The sequence below is a fragment of the Malania oleifera genome, chromosome 1 (assembly GCF_029873635.1).
Source record: "Malania oleifera isolate guangnan ecotype guangnan chromosome 1, ASM2987363v1, whole genome shotgun sequence".
Classification (NCBI taxonomy): Eukaryota; Viridiplantae; Streptophyta; class Magnoliopsida; order Santalales; family Ximeniaceae; genus Malania; species Malania oleifera.
The window spans coordinates 58,609,655-58,633,870 of NC_080417.1; the positions used below are offsets into that span (position 1 = coordinate 58,609,655).

Genomic DNA, 24,216 nt, shown 5'->3' on the forward strand with positions numbered 1-24,216 from the left:
CTGGTACTGGATGGCAAGTTAGGCATGATTAAAGGGTTAAGTTCCTTGAAGTGGGATTGGGTTTTGATGTGAGGATTTTCTGCTTTTGTTTCTGGGATGTTACATAAAGATCAGTGGTGAGGTTTTATGGAATCTATGCAGTCTATTGTGGAGTTGCACAAGCCAGGGTTTTGAAGTGGGGGATGATATACAGTATAAAATGATCAGAAGCTTTGAAGTGTGGCTGCTGCTGGAATAGAGTTTGAGGTATGTGATGATTGATGAGTGTGCTGCACTAGTTGTACGTGTGCCACAGCTAGGGTTTCCAGGAAGAGGTGAGTCTTAATTCGAATGAACTTTGACACAGGCATTGAATAGTGAACATTGTGTTGGATTTGGATCAAATTCTCAGTAGGATTGATCCTAAATCTCAGAAAAAATAATTTGAATGTTAAGGGCTACTTTGTTCCTGCTGAAGCCTATGAAACTGTAGTATCCCAACACTGTCATTCTAATGATCAGGGAAATGAAGGCATACACTATAATGTAGTGGCCCATCTCGTCGAGGCATTGATTCCAAAAATAAGGCTTTGACAGAGATCAGTGATGGTGGAGAGGCTCATATGACATAAGGCTTAGAAGTGGAGCGTTGTTTCAATTCTGGCGTCAGGAGGTTGTGCAGGCAGAGAAGACAAATTTTCTTTGTTCGTCAAATGCTTCTTCTCTGCTGATCTTTAACTTTTTGAGTGAATCTCGTGAGATTTTGCCAAGTGGACCTAGTGGAGGGTGAATGAGTATTTTGAGTGCTATTGTGGAATTCAGAGAAATTTCTCTGGACGCTTTAGGACATGCAAATGTTTGAAAGGTGCAGGAAAGGTGGACTGCTGATGTAATGGATCAAATAATGATAAGGTGGGAACAGATTTGGGGGGTGGTGGAGGGGAGGGGATAGAAAGTTAGCAATGTCCAAAGTTTGTACTCATCCGAGGCTGAGGCAGAAGGGAGTGGAAAAGGGAAATCCTTGTGTTGGCAGTCAAAACAGTTCTGACATGTGTATGAGTTTTTCAAAAGAAATAGTGGCGGCAATTTTTGTATTGAATAATTTTTGAATAGCTTGAAGTTAGACTCAAACAAGAAGGCTAGGGAGGAAAGTGTTATTACAGAGAAAAGGAAATTAGCAGTGCTTCTGAAGATGAGGGTGTGCCTGATAGTGATTTTTCTTGTGATGGAGTCTGTCTCTCCACACAATCCAAAACTGGTAAGGTAAACAAGAGTAAGTTTTCCTTCTTTCCTTGAGCAAATGCCTTGCCAATGTTGCCATGCCCATACTTTTCCCCTACTGTCATAGCAGTAGCCTGTTGCTGCCTGAGTAGTCCCATGACTAGGTCCAAAATTTCTGGTCCAAGAACAATTTAAGAAGATATGATCAATTGTTTTGGCATTTTCCATGCTCAGAACATCTGTTGACAAGAGGGTGTCCACTTTTATCCACAAGGTTTTCAATCTCCCATCACTATCATTCCTCATAAGGGAAATATCCGTTGCCTGAAAGTTGAGGTTACTTACAATAAGAGAAAAAACAAAGGGAAGAAGGGAAGCTTATTTTAATTCTAGATCTACCTGTCCAGGAGTGGGGTGGCTGGCATTAAAACCAGTGGCAGGGATTTAGAGGGGTTTAAGACCTTGGTGGTTGCGCTGCTTTAGAGTGGCTGCTCTCCTGTCTTGGTTTCCTTCATGATGGCAAGGTTTTCTGGGATCTTGTGATTGAGAGGGTTGGAAGGAGGCTTGAGAGGTAGAAAAGACATGCATATCTTTATGGGTTTGTACCATCCTCATTACTGCTGCCCTCTCTAATGTTACTAGTTACTTTCTAAGTCATTTCATGTGCCCAAGAGTGTCACTAGGGCTCTAAAGAGTATGATGCGTGGCTTTCTCTGGTCAGTTCACCTAAGTCTGAAAGGGGGTTGGGGCTTGGCAATGTGGTTCCCATAAACAACACTCTGATTGGGAAGTGGTTGTGGAGTTTCCCTTAGAGGTTAACTCCTTATGGTACAAGGTGATAAAAGTCAAGTGTGGGGTTCATCGGGATAGGCAGTAGCTTAATTACCAGAAGACAGTATCACCGTGGTGAGTAGCACCATAGTGAACAACGTATTAGTGCACACATTCTGAAGCATGGTATATTTTCATTCTAGAGCACTAAATCTAGCTATCTTTAGTTTTATTTCAATATTTTTCACATAGCAATATTTTTTTTATTAGTTGAAGTGGAGAACTTTAACAATAATTCATTATTTATCAATTTCACAACAGAAAATCTCTTCTGGATTTTGACACACTTCAACATCCTCCCCAAAATGTATGAGTGCTGTTACATATTTTGATGAATATATTTACGTAAGTATACCCTGAAAGTTCCACATTTTAGACCATGCACCGTTCCATGATCCCATTCCATGCAACCCCTTACAGGGTTTGGTTTTGGAAGGATTCCTGGTGGGTGAGGCCTGTGAGGGTTTGTTGGAGTTGATAGTGCCTTGCTTATATTAGCTTTCTACCTTTCACCAGTGCACCTATCATTACTTTCTTTTCTTCTTCTGTGGGGTGGAGATCTCTTTCTTGAGATTTCCATTTTATTTGTGAATCTCAATGAAGGAGAGGTCGATGAACTAATCACCTTACTTAATGCTGTGGATAAATTTAGATGAGAGGGTTTGGGAGGGCAATTTTTTAGGTCCTTTTTATGCCAAGTCTTTCTTTTTTCACCTTTTTTTTTGATAGAAAAAGAAATTCATTAGATTAAGAAAGAATGTACAATCAGGAGAGGAGATATCTTCTAAACGAAATCTGGGAAACCCCAGGAAAACCAAAAAAAGAAAAAACACAAAAGTAAAAGATAGCAAAAGAAAATCAGCACACCCTAAGAAGCGACTTCTTTCACCTTCTTAGATCTCCTTCTTCGGCTTGAAGACACATCGTTTGGGAGGCAAAGGTTCCTTTCAAGCTTCGGACTTCTTCTAGACTTTGGCTTTCAACAGACACATGATTTGTTAAGGATTAGAAGGCCCTTCAAGGTTCTTAACCTTGATACGTGCTTGGTGTGCGTTGAGTCCAATGAAACAAATGCACGCCTCTTCCTTCATTTCAGGACCCATTTCTGGGGTCTGTCTTTTCTTGTTTTTGTGAAGCTTGGGTGCCATCTTGGGCCGTAGACATTTTATGCTAGTGAGATATTGGGGATTCTGCGAGAGTAGGGAGGGAGGAACTTTATGGTGCAGCGCAGTTTTTGCTATTTTGTGATTCCTTTGGATTGAGATGAATGTGAGAACTTTCAAGGGCCGGAAATGTTCTTGGTACTTTGTAGCCCATTTCTTTGGGTTTTTGGTTTGTTGCTGCCTGTTCTTGTTAGGGATTGGAGGGCAGAATCACTGTAATTTTCCAATTTCTTCAATTTGTTCTTTGGAGGGCATCTCGTTCTCCTCGTATTGTTATTTGTTTGTACTTAGTTAATATATATTTCTTATCCAAGAAAAAAACAAAAGGAAAAAACAGGCAGCGGCAAGAAGAAGGGCGCTAATAGAGAACTTCAATGAGCGGAATTATGTGCACTACAAGAAGAAAAGAGTAGTTTTGAACTTGGAGGAGGCTGGAAGTTGCCAGAATTGTTTATTGAAATTATATTGATGATACTGATATCTTATGTATGCATCATATCTTCTGATTTATTGGGTGAAATATTTTACGTGCCTCCTTGTCCATTGGACGGTTTAAGGTGTTACTATCATTGAAGGTGATGGAATGGTCATGGAGAAGCCAGTGACTGAGCAGATTGATGCTTGTATTTTGCTCACCCCCTTTTTCTGATGTGGCGGAGAATATTGGGGAGGACTTACAAGCACAACAACTGATAGAAAAACAGGCTTGTGGTTTTAAAAGAAGTCAATATGGATGGTTTTAATAGTAAGACAAAGAAGGGACCACGGATAATTGCTAAGTTGAGTTGTCTTTTAATTATCATGGGAAGGGTTTGAAAAAGGTTTTCTTTGTTTGCATTAATACTCCTCTGCACATGCAATCCAATAGCATGTGGAGAGATACACAAATGATAAAAAGCACCTGTTATAGGGAATAATAAATTTTAAACACCACACAATAAAAGCGGGCTAGTAGACTGAAACCTAGGACCTCCTGGTAACCAGTTCTGATGTCATGTTAGAGTAGCTTTTTACTTGATGCTCAAACTATTAGGTACTGCTGTTTTGGGCCAGTGTATACAAGCTTTAACAGCTTTTGTTAGGTTTGTTCCTGTTTTGTTTTGGGTTTTTTATTTTTTATTTTTTATTTTTTATTTTTTATTTTTATTTATTTTTTATTTTTATTTATTTTTTGAGGATTTCTTGTCTGCTCTTAGTTTTAGTTCTCTTCTTTCCCTTTTTTTTTCTTCCCCCCTGGATAGAAAAAGAAGAGATTTCATTAAATAAGAAAGAATGTACACAAAAGAGCTTAAAAAATTTTCCTAAGAAGAAGAAAGGTCACAAAAATATAAAAAAATAGATTCAAAATAATGCAGCCATCCAGTCATGCTGTAGATATGAAAAAATCTCCTTAAAACAATCTCCTGCAAATATATTGGATCCTATCCCAAAGCAAATAACAAGGCTTCTTCTTCCCTGTAAAAATACGAGCACTCAGTGCCAACCAAACACCCCTCAAAACAGTAGAATACCCACACCTCCAAAAAGCTAATACATCTCTACTCCTGCAAAACCCTGTAAAAGAAACAACCGACAAATAATCTACTGAGTTTGGGTATACCCTCCATGAGAAAGAACAATGCAAGAAAAAATGAGAGGCATACCAGAACTATCAAAACAAATAATGCACACATCCAGAGATAAAGCCTTAGAAAGCTTGCTATTCTCCAATCCATTGTTGGTGTTAACTCTAGAACAACCAACCAAATAAAAGCCTCAATCTTAGAGGGGACTATGGCCTTCCAAGTATTACAATGAAGTGAAAAGGTGGCATTTTTATGGATCAAATCAACCCCCGCCCCCCCTACCCCCTCCCCCGGAAAATAAAAAAGAATATAGGAACTGCCAGTCTATGATCTTATTGGGAGGACAACAACCCTCCAAGTCTCCAACAAACACAACACATATGAGTTTTCCTCCACTTCCCTATCAGTAAGAGACCTATGATTTTGGAAATCCCAAGAGAAGTAATTGTGCTTCATGATAGAAAAGAAGGAATAATCCCATTATGCAATGAGGAGAGAGACGATATGAATAAGGAAAAAAAATGAGAGTGCAGAATTACTGATCCAAATGTCTCTTTAAAAATGAATGCAGACTCATTACCGGAATGCCTTCCTTTCTTTCTTAATATATTTCCTTTTGTTATGAAAGTGTAGAGAATGATGAGGAAGTATTAAGGTTGGGCTGGCTAAAGTGTATGACAAAATTGGTAGCTAAGGCTAATAATGTTGACAAAGTGGAACTAGTTGATGAAAATCCAGCCACGAGGGTCTCCTTAATGAGGGTGGCAATGTGGAATGTAGTGGTGAGGAATTGTGCCAACAATAATCTTATCTATAGATGCTGTTGTAGCAGACTATCAAACTTCAACAACAAGAAGATGGGAAAGAGCTGTCTGGGGATAGGCTGCATGTCATGTTCAGTTTCTTGTGCATGACCACCATGGCTCCATTTGATATAAATATGATAGAAGCACTAGGTCTTGGAAGTAGACATGTTAAATGGATGGGTGGGGGTCAAAATGGGTTGGGTCAAGTTGGGTTTGGTTCATTTATGATCCATTTACAATTTATGACCCATTTCTATAAAATATTTGATCCATTTATGATCCATACCGATTTAAACATGGGTCAACCAATTTACCCATTTAATTGTAAACCATGCAAAATCAATTGTTGGATACTAGGTGAAACTTATTACTATGTTCCAATGTTGTCATCGTCACATCTTCCTGCCATTTTGATGACTATTGATCTATTGCTCGATTGAAAAATTTGTATGTAAATACATACTTATGTACATGCATGCATGCATATTACAGACATATCTAAACCGAACCAATCACATACACGCTTGCATGCAAACATTAGTATTTATTTTGTAATTAATTATAGAGTTTAATTTCAAAAGGTAGTTGTAGCCAATACTATAATTATGTACGTATATATTACAAATAATGTATATATCCGAACTATAGAATTCACCCAATGACGAATTTTAATTTCAAATGATGTGTAACCAATACAATAATTGCATATTTATGTAATTACGGACATATCTAAATTGAACTAATTACATATTATGTACATGCATGCATATTAATTGGTTTGGAAAACCAAAACAAATCAATTATGTATGTGCATAATTGCGTCATTACATACATCTTCGAATAGAAGTGTCCATGATTATAAAATGATGCCCACATATTTTCAAATTATAGTAATAACTATGTGATTGTGTTGTTTAATTTCGAATGATAGGTGTAAACCAAAACTATAATTATGAAAATATCTAAACCGAACCAATTACGTGATTGTGTATATGCATGTATATCAATTAGTTTAGAAAACTAAAGCAAACCAATTACGTGCATGTATAATTGTGTATTTAATTACGTACATATTCAAACTGAATTCTCCATATTACAAAATTATGTATATAGATTTTCAAATAATAGTATTAACTATGTAATAATGTACGCAGTTTAATCGCAAATGATATGTGTAGTTAATACGATAACTACAACGATCTACTTTAGTACGGACATATCTAAATCAAAAAAGATTATTTAATTACGTACATGCATGCATATTAGGTGGGATAATTGAATCAAACCAATTATGTACATATATAGTTGTATAATTATGTGCATATTCGAATTGAATTGCCCAATGTTATAAATTAGGTACATAAGTATGTTCTTTAGTTTCAAATGATAGGTATTATTAATACTATAATTACATCACTACATAATTATGGATATATCTAAACCAAACCAACTGTGTAATTACATACATGCCTCTTGCATGCATATGATCCAAACCAATTGCATACATATATAATTGCGTAATTACGAATATATTAATACCGAATTTTTCATAATTACAAAATTATGTACATAAATTTTTCGAATAACGGTATTAATTATGTTATTATGCAATTTTATTTCAAATGATAGGTGTATCAATGATTAATGTAATTACATTTTGTAGAATTATTATATATTTGTTGGCCTTTATTAGAGGCTGATCTTTATGATTTGTTAGCTATTTTTGGTTCCACGATCCTAGGGGATTTGGGTAGCATGTTACTCGATTCTGTAGATAGTCTTTCCTATTGTACCACGTTCCATTTTAAATAGGATCTCTATTTTCAGTAGGTTGTAAATATCCCTAGTCATTAGATGAGAATTATCATCTATTTAAAGGGAATGTAATCTTTTTCATAAGTTAGTGGAATATTCAGTTTTCTTTTCCACATTCAACATGGTATCAGAGCATCCTTTGAACTCTAATCTTCCCATATGACCAAATACGGTATGGCCATCGGGAGGCATGACTCCACCTCTTCAATCTTAGATGTCACCACCAATTAGGAAGCCATGGTCTCAGGCGACAGCAGCAGTTTAGATAGAAGCCTCATGCCCATTATAGGACACAAACTTAATGGGAATAACTATCTCCAATGGTCCCATTCTGTGATGATGTTTATATGCGCAAAGGGAAATGATGATTATCTCTTTGGAGTTGCAGCCCAACCAAGCAAGGATGATGCGAAGTTCAAAACATGGAAATCGGAAAATAACATGGTCATGTCATGGCTCATTAATTCCATGACAAATGACATTGGGGAAAATTTTCTTCTCTACGAAACAACAAAGGAGATTTGGGAAGCTACCAAGGAAACATATTCTAACAATGAGAATACATCTAAATTATTTGAGGTGGAAAGTGTTCTCTATGACTTACGCCAAGAATATTTGACAACGACCCAATACTTCAACATCCTCAACCGCTACTGGCAACATCTAAACTTATTCGAGGAGCACTATTGGAGCTATCTCGAAGATGGAATCAGGTATAAACAAATTGTTGAAAAGAAAAGAATATACAAATTTATGATTGGATTAAATAAAAATCTTGATGAAGTACGAGAAAGAATCCTAGGATCCAAACCACTGCCAAACATCCGAGAAGCGTTTTCAGAAGTTCGCCGAAAGGAGAGTCGAAAGAAGATAATGATGGGCCCTCAAGATTCTGCAACAAACCTGGAGTGTTCAGCCCTTGCGGTTTAAGGAAAACCATATAACAACAACGACAGTAGATCGAAGAAAGGGAGGCGTGGTGTGACCATTGTTGACGTCATGGTTGCACCAAGGACACTTGCTGGAAAATCCACGGTAAACCTGCAGATTGGAAACCTTCCCGCTTTCCCAACGATAGGGATGGAAGGGGAAATTTCGTCTCGGTAGATGAAAAACCAACACCACCCGAGCCCAGTCTCTTCAGCAAGGAGCAACTAGAATTATTGCAGAAAATGCTCAGCCAATCTTCAGCAGCCCCTACTACTATGTGGTTGGTACTCGTTCTTTGGCACACAAAGGTAATTTTTTAAGTTCTTTTAATGTTAAAAAGGAGAATCTGGGTCCATGGATTATAGACTCAGGAGCATCGGACCATATGACTGGAGATAGAAATTTTTTTTCTACTTATAGTCCCCGTTGTGAAAATTTAACATTCAGGATAGTAAATGGTTCACTCTCAAAGGTGGCTGGTACATGTTCTGTTAAAATTTCAGAGAACTTAACACTCAACTTAGTTCTATTAGTGCCAAAATTGGATTTCAATTTCTTGTTTATTTGTAAACTCACTCGGGATCTCAATTGTGTTACTATATTTTTCCTAAATGTGTGAATTTCGGGTCTTGGATTCAGGAAGACAATTGGTAGTGCTAAGATGTGTTTGGGGCTCTATCTTCTTGTGGTTAATGATCCTCCTCAAGGAGCAACTCACAAATCCGATTGTTTAGTTTCAAGAAGTCAAAGTTATTTTTCTATCATTCGTTCTAATAATGATAGTGACATTAGGTTGTGGCACCATAGGTTAGAACATCCAAATTTCTTGTATCTTGAGAAACTCTTTCCTTCATTATTCAATAATAAAAATACAAATGATTTTCAGTGAGAGATGTGTCAATTTTCAAAACATGTTCGCAACCCTTATCCCAACCGACCCTACAAAGCATCCCAGCCCTTTTGAATGATTCATGGTGATGTGTGGGGGCCATCTAGGATCGAGAATATTATTGGATGTCGCTGGTTTATATGTTTTGTAGATGATCACACTAGATTTACTTGGATATTCCTCTTGAAAGAAAAGTCAGAGGCAAGTCAGATTTTCAAAAACTTTAACACCATGATCTAAACACAATTCCAAGCAAAAATACAGATTGTGAAAACTTATAATGCCAAAGAATATTTCAAATCCATTCTTGATGATTATCTCTTGAGTCAAGGTATAATACACCAAAGTCCTGTGTCGACACTCTTCAGCAAAATGGAATTGCCGAAAGAAAAAAACTAAACCTACTAGATGTTGCTCGCTCCATCATGTTATCTACACATGTACTGAAACACTTTTGGGGCGAAGCCATTCTCATTGTAGCCTACTCATAGATAGGATCCCTTCTTGCATTCTCAAATTCTGAACTCCTTGTCAAACTCTACTTCGGTCCTTTCCCAATACTCGACTCATCTCCACTATTCCCTTCGAAGTATTTGAGTGCTTAGCTTTTGTTCATGTTCATAGTCAACAACGGGGCAAACTTGATCCTATAGCCCTTAAATGCATTTTTCTCGGGTATTCTCCAAACGAAAAGGGTTATAAATGCTATTCACCAACTTCTAAAGATAATATCACTCCATGGATGTCACTTTTTTTGAGCAAGTACCATATTTTCCCAAATCTGAAATTCAAGGGGAGATTACACAGGAATTCCAGCTTTGAGATATTGAAGAGTTATCTCACCTTTCTTTTGATTCGGGCCCTTCTCACGTATCACATATTTCTGAATCTATTCAAACTACTAACTCCATTTCTCCTTCACATCCCTTCTTAGAATCTCCCGTGAAACATCAGCATTTGGACACTATTCAACCAATAAAAAATGATGAGTTGTCTACCTATTCATGTAGGAGAAGGAACCAAAAGAAGATAGAACAACAAGCATCCCTTCAGCAAATCCAAGAGTCTGACCCGAGCCCTAGGTCAATTGAAAATCCACCAGGTAACTCTAATCCCAAGACTTTCTATAATGAGTTAACTAATGATCATAGTGATTGTCCTATTGTTGTTAGAAAAGGTGTGAGATCATGCACAAAACACCCAATATACACTTTTGTGTCATATCAGGGGTTGTCATCGAATTTTAGATCTTTTGTTGCCAACCTCAACAAAACCCAGGTTCCTAATAACATACAAGAGGCTCTCGGTACACCTGATTGGAAGTTTGCTGTCTGGGAAGAAATTAGTGCACTAGAAAAGAATGGAACATGGGAGATCACATAATTACCAACTGGAAAACATCCAGTAGGTTGCAAATGGATATTCACTGTGAAATACAATGAAGATGGAAGTGTTAACCGATTTAAAGTTTTGTTGGTAGCAAAGGGATTCACTCAATCATATGGAATCGACTATGAAGAGACGTTTGCCCCTGTAGCCAAGTTAAATACAGTGCGGGTCCTCTTATCTTTGGTAGAAAATTTAGATTGGCCTCTTCACCAACTAGATGTCAAGAATGCCTTCCTCAATGGAGACCTAGCGGAAGAAGTCTACATGGAAATTCCTCTTGGATTTGAGGCACAAGCTACACACAACAAAGTCTACTAACTCAGAAGATCTTTATATGGGCTCAAGTAATCCTCTAGAGCCTGGTTCAATAGATTCACAAGGTAGTCAGGAGGTATGGCTATTCTCAATGTCAATCAGATCATACACTATTTGTTAAATACTCTCCTGAAGATAAAATTTCTATCCTTATTGTATATGTGGACGACATCATTCTAACAGGAGATTATGAGGAGGAAATGAGTAGTTTCAAAAGTCTTCTAGCTAAAGAATTTGAAATCAAGGACCCTTGGAATCTCAAATACTTCCTAGGCATGGAAGTGGCACGGTCAAGGAAGGGAATCTTTGTCTCCCAAAGGAAATATGTTCTAGATCTTTTGAAAGAGACTAGGATGCTCGGATGCAAGCCAGCAGATACCCATATGGATTCAACAACCAAACTAGGAGCCAAGGAAGATAGTGCATCAGTGGATAAAGGCAGCTATCAAGGACTAGTTGGAAAACTTATATATTTTTCTCACACCCGACCTGATATTGGCTTCTCTGTCAGTATGGTGAGTCAATTCATGAACAATCTTAATGAAGAACATATGGAGGTAGTTTATAGAATCCTAAGATATTCAAAGCCAACACCAGGTAAAGGATTATTTTTTGAGAAGAATTGAAGAAGAGATATTGAAGTATTCAGTGATGCAGATTGGGCAGGATCAATACATGATCGAAGGTCAACTTTTGGGTACTGAACATATGTGTGGGGAAACCTAATTACATGGCGAAGTAAGAAGCAATTAGTTGTGTCAAGAAGCAGTGCAGAAGCTGAAAATTTAGGGCAATGACACATGACATCTGTGAAGGAATATGGCTAAGAAGGCTTCTAAAGGAATTAAAGATTGCAGGTGAAGAACCCATGGAGATGTTCTGTGGCAATCTGTCAGCCATTGCAAAGAACCCAGTGCATCCTAATAGAACAAAACACGTGGAGATTGATCTACATTTCATAAAAGAAAAAATAGAGGAAGGAATAATCAAGATGTTGTATGTGCCTACATGTCTCCAAAGAGCCGATTTCCTTACCAAGGCTTTGCCAAGGAAGAATTTTGATGATTCGAGTTCCAAGCTGGGCTTAATCAATATTTACAGCCCAACTTGAGGGCGAGTGTAGAATTATTATTTATCTGTCAGCCTTTATTAGAGGCTGATCTTTAGGAGATTTACAACCAACAAATCAGTTGATTTGTTAGCCATTTTTGGTTCAACGATCCTAGGGGTTTTGGGTAGCATGTTACCCGATTTTGTAGATAGTCTTTCCTATTATACTACTTTCCCTTTTAAATGGGATATTTATTTTCAATAGGTTGTAAATATCCCTATTTTCAAATGGTACCAACGCTGTGGTGTTTTTTTTTTATTTTTATTTTTATTTTTTTTAATTCATTTTTGTTTATTTTTATTTTATGTTTCTCCTTTGTTAGTCATTATTGGGTCATGAACATCGTGAGATGGCACAGTAGTAAAAAACGCGACTCACTGCTCCTGGTATAATAAAGCTTGGGTTTTCCAGTTGAATAATCAAAGTTGGAGAAGGATCATTTTGCGAGTCTTCAGTTTGGAAAAAATCATGAAACACAGCCGAATCTTTGTTTTGGTTCCCCCTGAAGATGAGGCATAAAATAGGGATGTAATTCAAAGAATATAACATCCCTTTTAACAAACATTTTTTTTTTTTTGGAAATGGGTTTGAAACATTTATACCCCTTTTGAGTGGGGGCATAACCAACAAACACACATTTTGTGGCTCGCAGTTCAAGTTTTCCTCGATTATGACTATGAATATGAACAAAAGCGGTACAACCAAATATCTTTAGTGGTAAAGAAGAAGACAGATGATTTGTTGGATAAAACTTATGAAAAACATCAAAAGGTGTTTCAAAGCTTAAAACCTTATTAGGCGTTCTATATATGAGACATGTAGTAGTAAGAACGACTTCACCCCAAAGATATTTAGGTACCCGATTGGTAAATACAATGCCTGAGCTACTTCCAATAAGTGTTTGTTTTTTCTTTTATCCAAACCATTTTGTTGCAGAGTGTCAACACAAGAGCTTTGATGAACAATTCCTTTTTCAAGAAAAAATTGGCCCAAAATGTTTTTGAAATATTCTCTATCATTATCATTCCGCAATATTTGAATATTTTTTTTTTTGAAATTGTGTTTGTACCATGGTGTAAAAGTTTTTGAAAATTGTTTCCACTTCAGGTTTTTCCTTTATCAAATAAACCCAACTTAATCTCGTGTGATCATCAATAAAGTTCACGAACCATTTTTGCCAGAATATTTAGATGTTCTACATTGGCCCTAGATATCACTACGAATCACCGTAAATGGTGTAGTTTGTTTGTAAGGTTGGGTGGAAAAGGATGCACGATGATGTTTAGAAAACTGACAAACTTCACATTGAAAAGAAGATGGACTTTTATTCCAAAATAAAATGGGAAACAAGTATTTTAAATATTGAAAACTAGGATGGCCTAGCCTATAATGCCATAACATGATATCATTATCTTTGAAAACAAAAAACAGAATTTAAGCAAGTACTTTGACATTGTCTACTCGATTTAGGTCCATCGTCAAAATAATAGAGTCCATCTTTTTCCTTAGCACTGCCAATCATCCTCCCTGTGGTCAATTCCTGAAACTCACAATAAGAAGAGTAGAAATTAGTTTGACATTGATGATCAGAGGTAATTTTACTGATGGACAACAAGTTGCAAGACAAATTTGGAACGTGGAGCACAATATGGAGAGTTAACAACGAAATGAGTTTGATAGTTCCTATCCCGGCAATTATCGAGAGTGAACCATCAGCAATTTTAACCTTTTTATTGCCTGCACACGGACTATAGGATGAGAACAATTTGGAGCAACCAGTCATATGATCAGTTGCATCGTAATTAATTATCCAAGAATGAACAGAATTAGGAATAACACCTAAAAACACAGTAGCAAGAGAGTTACCCTTATGTACCAAAGAACAAGATGGAGTTAAGGACAATTAGTGAGATTGAAACAATATGTACAGGTGCTCTAATTGATCCTTGGTAAAAGGGACTGCATCCGAGTTGGTAGAAGGCTCCTGAGTCTCTTCAGCGCTGGCTTTGTAGGCATGACTGTCATGTTTGGGTTTTGGCTTCCAATTTGCTGGTTTACCATGAAGCTTCCAACATGTCTCCTCCGTATGCCACGGTTTTTTGCAATGCTCACACCATGGTTTCTTACGCCCATTGAGTTTTGTAACCATGAGATAAAGGGCTGAATTTTGGGAATAGTAATCAGCAGATACAGACTTGGGAGGAATAGTGGGATTGGGTGGAATGGTTTTGGAAGTACCGGAAGAGCCGGTAGGATTTCTTTGGGCTCTGGTCATTGCCGACTTGTACAATATCATCAGAAGAAAAGAGCACGAGGCTCTGATACTAGGAAAGATGTTTTAGAAGAAGAATAACTGTTCTTATTGAATTTCAAGAGACATGATTACAAGATAAATAGTAGAGGAAGGCCACCAAATTAGGAAGGCCACAAAATCAGCAAATCAAATCACCACAAAATCAGCAAATCAAATCACCAGATCTCTAGGCTAGAAAACAGAAAACTGAAACTACTAGAAACTGAAATAGTAATTTCAGATTTAAAAAAATAGAATTTCCTAATTTATTCCCTAGAAATCCGACAATTATACTAAGCAGATTCACATGGGCTGCCTGCAATTACAATCTTTAAAGAACCAGATACCTTCTAATTTTCGAGAATGCTTCTCCAAACGTAAAAAGTCTCACATGTAAAGCAGTAGAAGATATTAGAGGATTCATCTTTGATAGAAAACAATTTGCCAGATTTCGCTAGATGCTCTTTCTTTTCTTGCTGATTTTCCTTTTTTCTTTTCTGGTCGCTGGTTACTGTGATTCTGTCTGTACACTGTATACTCTTGAGCTGATATATTTTTCTTACCTTTTTGTTAAAAAAAATGATTATACTTTTTTCTCCGTTTTTTTTTTTTTTAAATAATGTTGCTGTTTATAATTCAGTGTTGTGGAAATAAATTTTTTTGTTTGAAAAATATCTAAAAAAATGTTTGTTACTGTGGTATCATATATTTTATTTTATGTTTTAAAATATTTGTGTAGTTTTTTATTTGCTACAAAATATATATTTAGAAGCAATTTCAAAATATCAGTGTAGTTGTTTCTCTTTTACAGAACATATATATATAAATATTTATATTTAAAGGCAAAATCCTGAAGTGGTAGCTGTTCTGCGGTTTCAGATTGTGAGATTTCAAGATAAAGAGTCTCATCAAATTTTTCTTGAACCGGAGGGTCGAAATGTGCCTGAACTGTACGTGCAGGTGTGCTAAAAGATCACCTTTGCTTTTTCTTGCTATCATTTTGATTAATTAAGTAAATGATAGTTTTTCCTGTCTTTGAAAGAAAAGGGTGTTAACTTTGTCTCATTACGATTCATGTCATTTGGAAGGATTTTTTTGTTTATTTATCTATTTGTTCATCTTTGACAAGCATAGATGTTGAATCTATAGTTGTTGTCAAATTCTTTTCAATTTTAATTTGTGTTAGTATCACTTGTTGGGATTATATTGCACAGTTTACAAATTTATGTGATTTAGGCTCCTGTGTGAGAAGGCTTTTGGATAATTTATTCTAATGGGCTTTTGCCCTTCTTTCTTTTATATTCTCTTACATATGTTTTATTGTTTTAACATTTATACGCATATGCTAAGAAACCCCCTTTGAAATTTCCCAAAAAGTATGATAAAGATATCAACTGCATCTATTGAAAATGATGTTAAAACTTGATATATGTTGTTGGCCCACAACCTAACAACTTAAGCTTTTAGGTAAAATAGTATTATAGCATGGTATCAGAGTTGATTACCAGGAGGTCTTGGGTTGTAGATTCGTTGCCCACTTTTATTGTGTGGTGTTTAAAAAATTTGCATTCCCTGTAATAGGTGTTATTTATTGTGTGTTTCTCTCTCCATGTGCTATTGGGTTGCACGTGTGGGGGAAGAATAAGTATTGACCCTAGAAGTACAAGGACAAAGTATGGTAAGGTGAAACCACTAAGTCAGGGGGCAAAATGCCTCCTTGAATAGCTTTTCTTCTTAAAATTTATATCATTAATTTAATGAAACGATCATATTTATTTTAGAGTTTTTACAAATAACAGTCATTAGTTAGTTGCCACCTTTTCCTCCCTCTGGAATTTGAAGGCAGAAGCTTCATTTGACATTACTAAGATCCTTTCTCTCTCCCCAGTGGTCAGATGCAAGTCATCTAGGAGATTCTGAGCTGCTTAGTTAACCCTCCCATCATAAAAAAAGTCAACAGTTTCACACGATCCCTCATTTGTAACTCCCTATGGTACAAGGTGATGCAAAGGAATCTTGGCAAAGTTCTTCTCGATTAGGGACTTCATCTGAACCTGTATCTCTATGTATAATGTGATTTTTGATTTGGAGTACCCATTAGCACGTTCATGCCACTCTTGTTATCTTCCCTCAAAACAGCCTCTGCCTCCCCACATTTCCTCCGCAATTGCTGGATCAATGGCCTTTCATTTTAGTTTTATAAGAGAGAGAATTTTTTCCTTGTCTTCAAAGCCTGAAGAATCTCTTCCTCCTCTTGACTCCACGATCTGGTTTTGTTAGCTCTTCCCCTCCTGCTGCCAAGCCTCGACTCCACCTACTTATATACCTCTGGCAGGCTTTGTGGTGTTAGGTCTGGGAGGTGTGAGTCTCCCTTCTGGTGCTTGGTGCTGCGGTTTAAAGAATATCCTTGAGATGCGGCTAATTTTGTGCCCAGGAGGTTTGGCTTTGGAAGACGATGCTTCGTTTGACTTAGATACCCCAGCCCTATTGCCTTCTTATGTACAGGTTAGGCTCCATTATGGGTTGCTATTGACTGCACATGAGGCATCCCATAAAAATTTTGTTTCCACCAGGCCAGGCTGTCATGTTGCTCTGGGTATTCTCAATGTTGGGTGTGACAGAATTGGAATTTTGCTTATATGCCCCGTGAGTAGCTTCAGCAGAATCAAAATTGTAATTTGAAATATTTCCTAAAGCAGAAATGAATCTCCCTTCTTGAGTCGCTTCACGGTCTGCTTAGTCAGGCTTTCCTTACCCTTTTCTCCTTTCCCTACCAAAATTTCCTGAAGTCTTCCATTGCTGGCAAGATGGAGCTTCAGTTCTTGAAAGAAAAACTTACTGTTTTTCATGCTTACAATCTCTGCCTGCATATGAAGAACCGCAATCAAATCATTACAGCTTCTGCATTTGAAGAACTGCAATCCCAGGATTGCTTCTCAATATTTCTTCCAACCGACGCCTCTGCCCTTTCCATCAATATAAATCAACCAAAAGCATTCACTTGCAATCATGCCATGATGAAGTGATTAGGTGCCCTGAAGGTCTTCGCCCATGGATTCTGTTTTTGAGAAGAGGAGGAAGCACAGTTCCTTTGACACCCATTGTCCCTCCTCTGAGAAGGAGATGAAGAAGAGACGAGGGTTGGTTTCCTCAGTAATGGGCATTCTTTTTTCCTCAAAAAGAAAGAGTGTTTTGTAGTTCAAGACCATAGTCTCGCTCTTGACGCCTAGACAATTCATAGTTCTCACCAAATTTTCTACAGTTACTGCCTTGTAAACTGTTTGTTATACTGTTCAGCCACTGTTCATACTCATTATTTGACAAGGGTTTGATTAGTAGCATCAACTGATTCTAGCTGACAAATGTCATCCTACAATCAAATCTTCTACCCTAAAAAAATGTGATCCCTTGCACTAAACCGTGACTAGATTTTTCTTGCTACGATTTTGAAAATCTTATATTTATTTGCACATTATTGAAGGTATATTATGCACACACACACACACATACACACACACATATTTCTCACCCATGTTTTCTGCAATATAGAGAGCAGAATAAAGGAAAATGAAAGAAACCTTAGAAGTAGAAGAAAAGAAAGAAAAATAAGGGAATTTGAGTCGAAGTAGATGAAAGAGGAGTGTTAGGAAAAAGGAACTTTTTCCTATATAATGCAATAACTATTGGCGGAAAATGATTCATGTAGCCGACCCCACCTAGCGGGACTTAAGGCTTGTTGTTGTTGTTTGTCGGTTTTCTGCAATATCACTAAACCCACAACCAGGCATTGTTTTTTATTATTTTAATTTTAATTTTATTTTTTGCTCTTATCACTTAGAACCTTTCATAATCCCATTTCACCATGGGTTCCCATCCAAAAATTTTCTGCATGTCTTTTGGAATTTCTACATCTTAATTTACGTATGTCATAACACTGCTTATCTATCTTTAATATTAGAACTGAAAACCATATATTCCTCAGTCTTGAGCCACTTATTTAAGCATTTATTTTGGCTGATATTATTTTGAGCATGTAGTGCTATCTTAAAAAAAAAAAAAAAAAAAAAGAAAAAAGAAAAAAGAAAAAAGAAAAAAGAAATTTTTTTTTTATTAAGACAGCCTTTCCTTTATGATGCAGCTGCAAGTTATAGTTGACTTGCTCCTTCGTAACATCTGGACCATCTAAACGATCAATTTCTTCCTCTACAGGGGTTCTCAACTGGCTTACCAGAGAGATTGCAGTTACCACTCTTAAGAACACTGCCTGGACTTGAAAATTGTTCAATGCTGAGGCCTGCTTATGCTGTAGAGTATGATTTCTTGCCTGCTCACCAATGCTCTAGGTCTCTCATGACAAAGATGATTGAAGGGCTTTTCTTCTCTGGTCAGATAAATGGAACCACTGGCTATGAGGAAGCTGCTGCGCAGGTTGCGATTGTTTTATTTCTGCCTATATCATCTGACATGTCATTCATTGTAGTAGAAAGAAACATTGCCTTTGACTTCTTGCAAAGAAAAGTTCTGCCACTGGGCCGTTTCAAATTTTTGTATCTCTGACCCACCTTTTTCTCATTTTGTTAGCTTTATTTTTGTAGGGTATCATCTCTGGAATTAATGCTGCCAGACATGCAGATGGCAAGGCCCTCATTGTTCTTGAGAGAGAAAGCAGTTATATAGGAACTTTGATTGATGATCTAGTTACCAAAGACCTTCGAGAACCTTACCGCATGTTAACCAGGTAATTTGGAATTTTCTATTGTGTAGTTTAATGTTGATATACACACGACACACCCCAGCCCTTTTAACATTTCTGGTCGTTCATATGGATGAAATCTGGTATGAGCCCTGAGTCCTTGAAGGTAGATGATGTCCGGCTCATCTTTTTAAGTATCAAATCATACTTTGCTTTTAAAATGAATAAATTTCAGACTTTAGTTTCTTCTATTGATAATTGAAACTCCAAGAAGAAGATAGTACATACAGAGAAAAGAAGCCAGAAAGTCCAAGATGTCATCCCAAGAGTTTAAATTCACCTAGGTCATTTACATTCTTCTTTACAGATATATACACATAAACACGCTTATTTTAAATCACTCCTGTCTCCTGTGTACTTCTAGAATAAGCTTATATGTGAAATGTTAAAGCTAAACTATTTAACATTTATAGAAGGATAGCAATTCCTCAAGTTATCCAATCATTAGTCCTTGAACTTTCGTTCGATTGCACTTCAATCCCTAATGTGTTCTGATTTTGGCATTTTAAAATTCTCAACCTACAAAATTGAAGCGTCATCCTTCACTGTGAAATTAGTAAGCTCATATGATAAACATGTGACCAAAACCTTAAATTACTTCTTTAACCTTGTAAGCTTAAAAAAAAAAAGAAAAAAAAAACTGCACCCATTCCAGCCGCTCTCTTCTGGTGACTACCTCCTTGGCCTAGCATCCGCTGCCTTTGCCTGGGGTTTGGACTAGGGCTTTCCTGCAGCTCAGCTGGGCAAAGAAGAAATTTTGGTTCTGGTCATGTATCATGTGAACTAATCTTCATTAATCAATCTGATGGTCAAGGGTGGCATTGCAGCTTTGCTTCAAGTTGAGAGAGTTAAATATAAAAATTGAAACATCAGGGATTAAAGTACATTTTGAGAAAAATTGTAATTTATCCTTTCTTTTAATTCTGAAATTATTAGATAACGACTTGTCTTAAGTAAATTGCTATTGGTTATTGATTATTTAGCATTATAACCATGATAGTTACTAAGAGTTAGGTGAGGGTATTATGGTCATTCTGATATTATAAACAGAGGTGGAGACTTAATTGCTATGATTAGGTCTTCAAATTTACACAATACTATAAAAATGGTATCCGAGAATGGTCCCGAGACCTAGACTGGCAACACTACCAGTTCATGAACACCAAAACCCTTTAAGATCTTGCAAAGCAAACATCAAAGTCACCCAGACACTGCCCTAACCCCTGGAATCCCATCGTCAGAGCTGCCCTAATGTGCCAGTCAAAGCCTGGCAGTGCTGACCCACTCGCTAATGCATGAGGATTCATATAGCCATATTTTTTTGCCTAAACTGACCCTATATCGTTAAAATCCCTCTGTAAACCATGTTATTATGTTTTTGGTGATGGATTTTTGTCCAAAGATCCTACCTTTTAGTTGTTCAAGTGTGGAATCTAGGAATGATTGTGTGGCAGTGCTGGAGGCTGTTTGTCAATGTTTATCAAGTTTGTTAGGTTTTATGTTGCTGTGTGGATTTATTATGGTTGTTTATGTTGTTCGTTGCATGGTTGTGAGTTGGCCCAGAGGTGAGGTTCTCTATGTTAGGATGGAGGCCATGAATCCCAAAAGCATGTTTCTTACTTCAGCAGGGAAGTTGGATGGAAAGAGTTATGCATAGTAAACTGTCAAGATCTATTTGACTGCCTTAGGCAATAGTTGACACTTGTTTCAATCAGGGACTATAGATGACAAACAGAAAGAAGCATGGGTTCAAGAAGCTGCATTTATTGTCCCCTTATTGTGGAACTCAATGGAACCATAGACTGCATGGATGTGCTTGCATCTGGATGTAAGCAATGAGGTTCGGGGTTATGTCAAACTATTTTATTCCAATGACATTGGTCTTATGTATGACCTTTCCTTGGAGTACTTTGAACTACAATAAGGAGATATGAAGGTCACAGAGTTCTTTGTAGAGATGAAGTCTATCCATAATGAACTCAAAACATTGTCTAACCCATATTGTGATGTTCATGAGATGTAAAAGAAGAGAGAGCGAATGCTAGTTGTTTAGCTTCGAGCAAGTTTTAAACCTGAGTTTGAAGAAGTCTGATCCTAGATTTTTGGTAGTGCAGGGCTTGCATCCTTTGCTAATGTTTTTCCTCTTATCCTTCATGCTTTCTCCAACACTCTTTCCTCAGCCTTGAGCATTCATTCCTCCTACACTCATTGTGACTAGCTCTGAAAAGAGTGTCTTTCCTACATGGGATGATTATGATTATTGATTTTCAATCAAGCAGTGGAAAAGGCTCTTATGGTTGGTCAAGTGGTTGTGGTGGAAGGGTTCGGCATGGTAGAGGCCCCACTTGCAAGTGTGCTCATTGTGGATGAGGAGGTTATACAAATGAGGAGCAATATCAGCTTTAGTGAAGTACTCAAAGTTCATGCAGTATCAGTCATTTCAACAAGCTTCTCTTCCCATCGCATCTCTTGTTCACATAGCTCATCCTACTGCTTGCTTGTCATTTGATATTTCAACCACTAGTTTTTGTCTATAGATTCAACCACAAATGACTACAGGATAGGTTTAATTAACTTCTTTTCCATTCTTCAAAATTCTGAAAACTTACCTTGTATCACCCTTGCTAATGGGTCCATTACTGCCATTAAGGAAATAAGGACATTAAATCCTACACATTTCTCTCTGTCTTCAGTTATGTATATTCCTAAGTTTCCCTTTACTCTTATGTTAGTTAGCAAAATTACAAAATCCTTGAATTCCATAACATTCTTTACTGACTTTGTTGTCGATAAGGATTTGAAAATGAGGAAGATGATTGATGGAGAACATGGGGCTGGTGGACATTACAACCTTGAGTTTCTCTCTCCTTCTACTACGTGCACTACTGCTACTACACTTCAAATCCATAGTCACCTTGGTCATCTTTCGTTGGACAAGTTAAAACAGTTTGTTCCTACTTGGAGTTCCATGTCTAGTCTTGTGTGACTCTTGTTAGTTGAGATTCCATTCTCCTGCTGAGTCAACAAGTGGGTAGTAAGCCTTTCATGCTACTCCATTATGATGTTTGGGCTCCAAGTCTGGCTGTGTCAAAGTTAGTTTACCAGTTTTGTCATGTTTGTAGATGGCTACTCAAGGATGACATGGATTTAATTGATAAAGGATCATTCTATGCTGTTACATATTTTGTTCTAAGGTATGTACTCAATTTGACTTACCTGGACACTTTGTAATGCCAAGGTGTATTTGGGTACACCAGTTGACTAGTTGTACGACTAAGTCTTGTATGATTCATAAGTCATCTTGTGCCCACACCCCACAGCTAAATGGAGTTACGGAGGGAAGGAATAGACATATCCTTGAAGTCAGTCGTATCCTAATGTATAAAATGAATGTCCCCAAATTGTTTTGGGTTGATGTTGTGCTCCCTGCATGCACTCTTATGCCATCCTCTGTCCTTGATGGTGAGATACCATATCTAGTTTTCTTCCCAAATGCTTATTCTCGGTACCTCTTTGTATATGCGGGACCTGCTTTGTCCATTAGTAAGCTTAGGGGTGGAATAGTTGGATCTTTGTGCTATCAAATCTATTTTTTTTCCGCTACTCATGTACTTAAAAAGGGATATCACTGCCATAGTCCTACCTTAGTACCTTCCATCACAACGTTACCTTCTTTGAGTCTACAACATACTATTGTGATTCCTTGAGTCCAGCAGATCTAGTTAAATCCCTCCTCCACGCAACCTTTTGGATTCTGGCCTATTGTCTCTGCAAAGTCATCCTCCTACTTCTTCATCTAGTTTGAGTCTTTCTAGTTTCCCCAATCAACCTAATTTGTAGGTGTACACACCACTGTGACTCAACTGAAGAGAGTCTCCTCCAGCTTTCACCACTATGCCTTTGGTTTCCTTGTCTAATTACCCAATTTCCCAAGATGTTGATCTTCCTATTTTTATTTGTGCTTTGGACCTAGCATCCAATATTTGTTTGCTATTGTAGAATTATCAAATATATGTCAGCCTTTATTAGAGGCTGATCTTTAGGAGATTTACAGCTAACAAATCAGTTGATTTCTTAGCTATTTTTGGTTCCACGATCCTAGGGGATTTGGGTAGCATGTTACCCGATTCTGTAGATAGTCTTTCCTTTCCTATTTTACTGCTCTCCATTTTAAATAGAATATTCTATTTTCAGTAGGTTGTAAATATCCCTAAGAATTAGATGAGAATTATCATCTATTTAAAGGGAATGTAATATTCTTCATAAGTTAGTGGAATATTCAGTTTTCTTTTCCACATTTCAACATGGTATCAGAGCTTCCTCTGAACCTTAATCTTCCCATATGACCAAATACGGTATGGCCACCGGGAGACGTGACTCCACCTCTTCAGTCTAAGACGTCACCACCAATCAGGAAGCCATGGTCTCAGGCAATAGCAGTAGTTCAGATAGCAGCCTCATGCCCATTACAGGACACAAACTTAATGGGAATAACTTTCTCTAATGGTCCCATTCCGCAATGATGTTCATATGCGGAAAGGGAAAGGATGATTATCCCTCAAGAGTTGCAGCCCAACCAAGCAAGGATGATGCGAAGTTCAAAACATGGAAATCGAAAAATAACATGGTCATGTCATGGCTCATTAATTCCATGACAAATGACATTGGAGAAAATTTCTTTCTCTACAGAACAACGAAGGAGATTTGGGAAGCTACCAAGGAAACATATTCTAACAATGAGAATTTATCTGAATTATTTGAGGTGGAAAGTGTTCTCCATGACTTACACCAAGACGATTTGACAGTGACCCAATACTTCAACATCCTCAATCGCTACTGGCAACATCTAGACTTATTCGAGGAGTACTATTGGAGCTGTCTCGAAGATGGAATCAGGTATAAACAAATTGTTGAAAAGAAAAGAATATACAAATTTATGATTGGATTAAATAAAAGTCTTGATGAAGTATGAGGAAGAATCCTAGGATCCAAACCACTGCCAAACATCTGAGAAGCGTTTTAAGAAGTATGCTGAGAGGAGAGTTGAATGAAGATAATGATGAGCCCTCAAGATTCTGCAACAAACTTGGAGAGTTCGGCCCTTGCGGTTTGAGGAAATCCATATAACAACAGTGATAGTAGACCGAAGAAAGGCA

At 37.2% G+C, this 24,216-nt stretch overlaps 1 protein-coding gene across 2 annotated transcripts in view; it reads left to right on the top strand.

Annotated features, from left to right (window-relative positions):
- The window catches only part of LOC131153191 (uncharacterized), a 135,496-nt gene that overhangs the window by 52,274 nt on the left and 59,006 nt on the right, over positions 1 to 24,216 (top strand). The window contains exons 7-9 of one of the 2 annotated variants that reach the window (XM_058105336.1): positions 15,187 to 15,267; positions 18,517 to 18,735; positions 18,903 to 19,045. In XM_058105336.1, coding sequence (XP_057961319.1) covers positions 15,187 to 15,267; positions 18,517 to 18,735; positions 18,903 to 19,045 — 443 coding nt within the window. The remainder of the gene's footprint in view (positions 1 to 15,186; positions 15,268 to 18,516; positions 18,736 to 18,902; positions 19,046 to 24,216) is intronic. The other variant, XM_058105343.1, reaches the window with a different exon arrangement.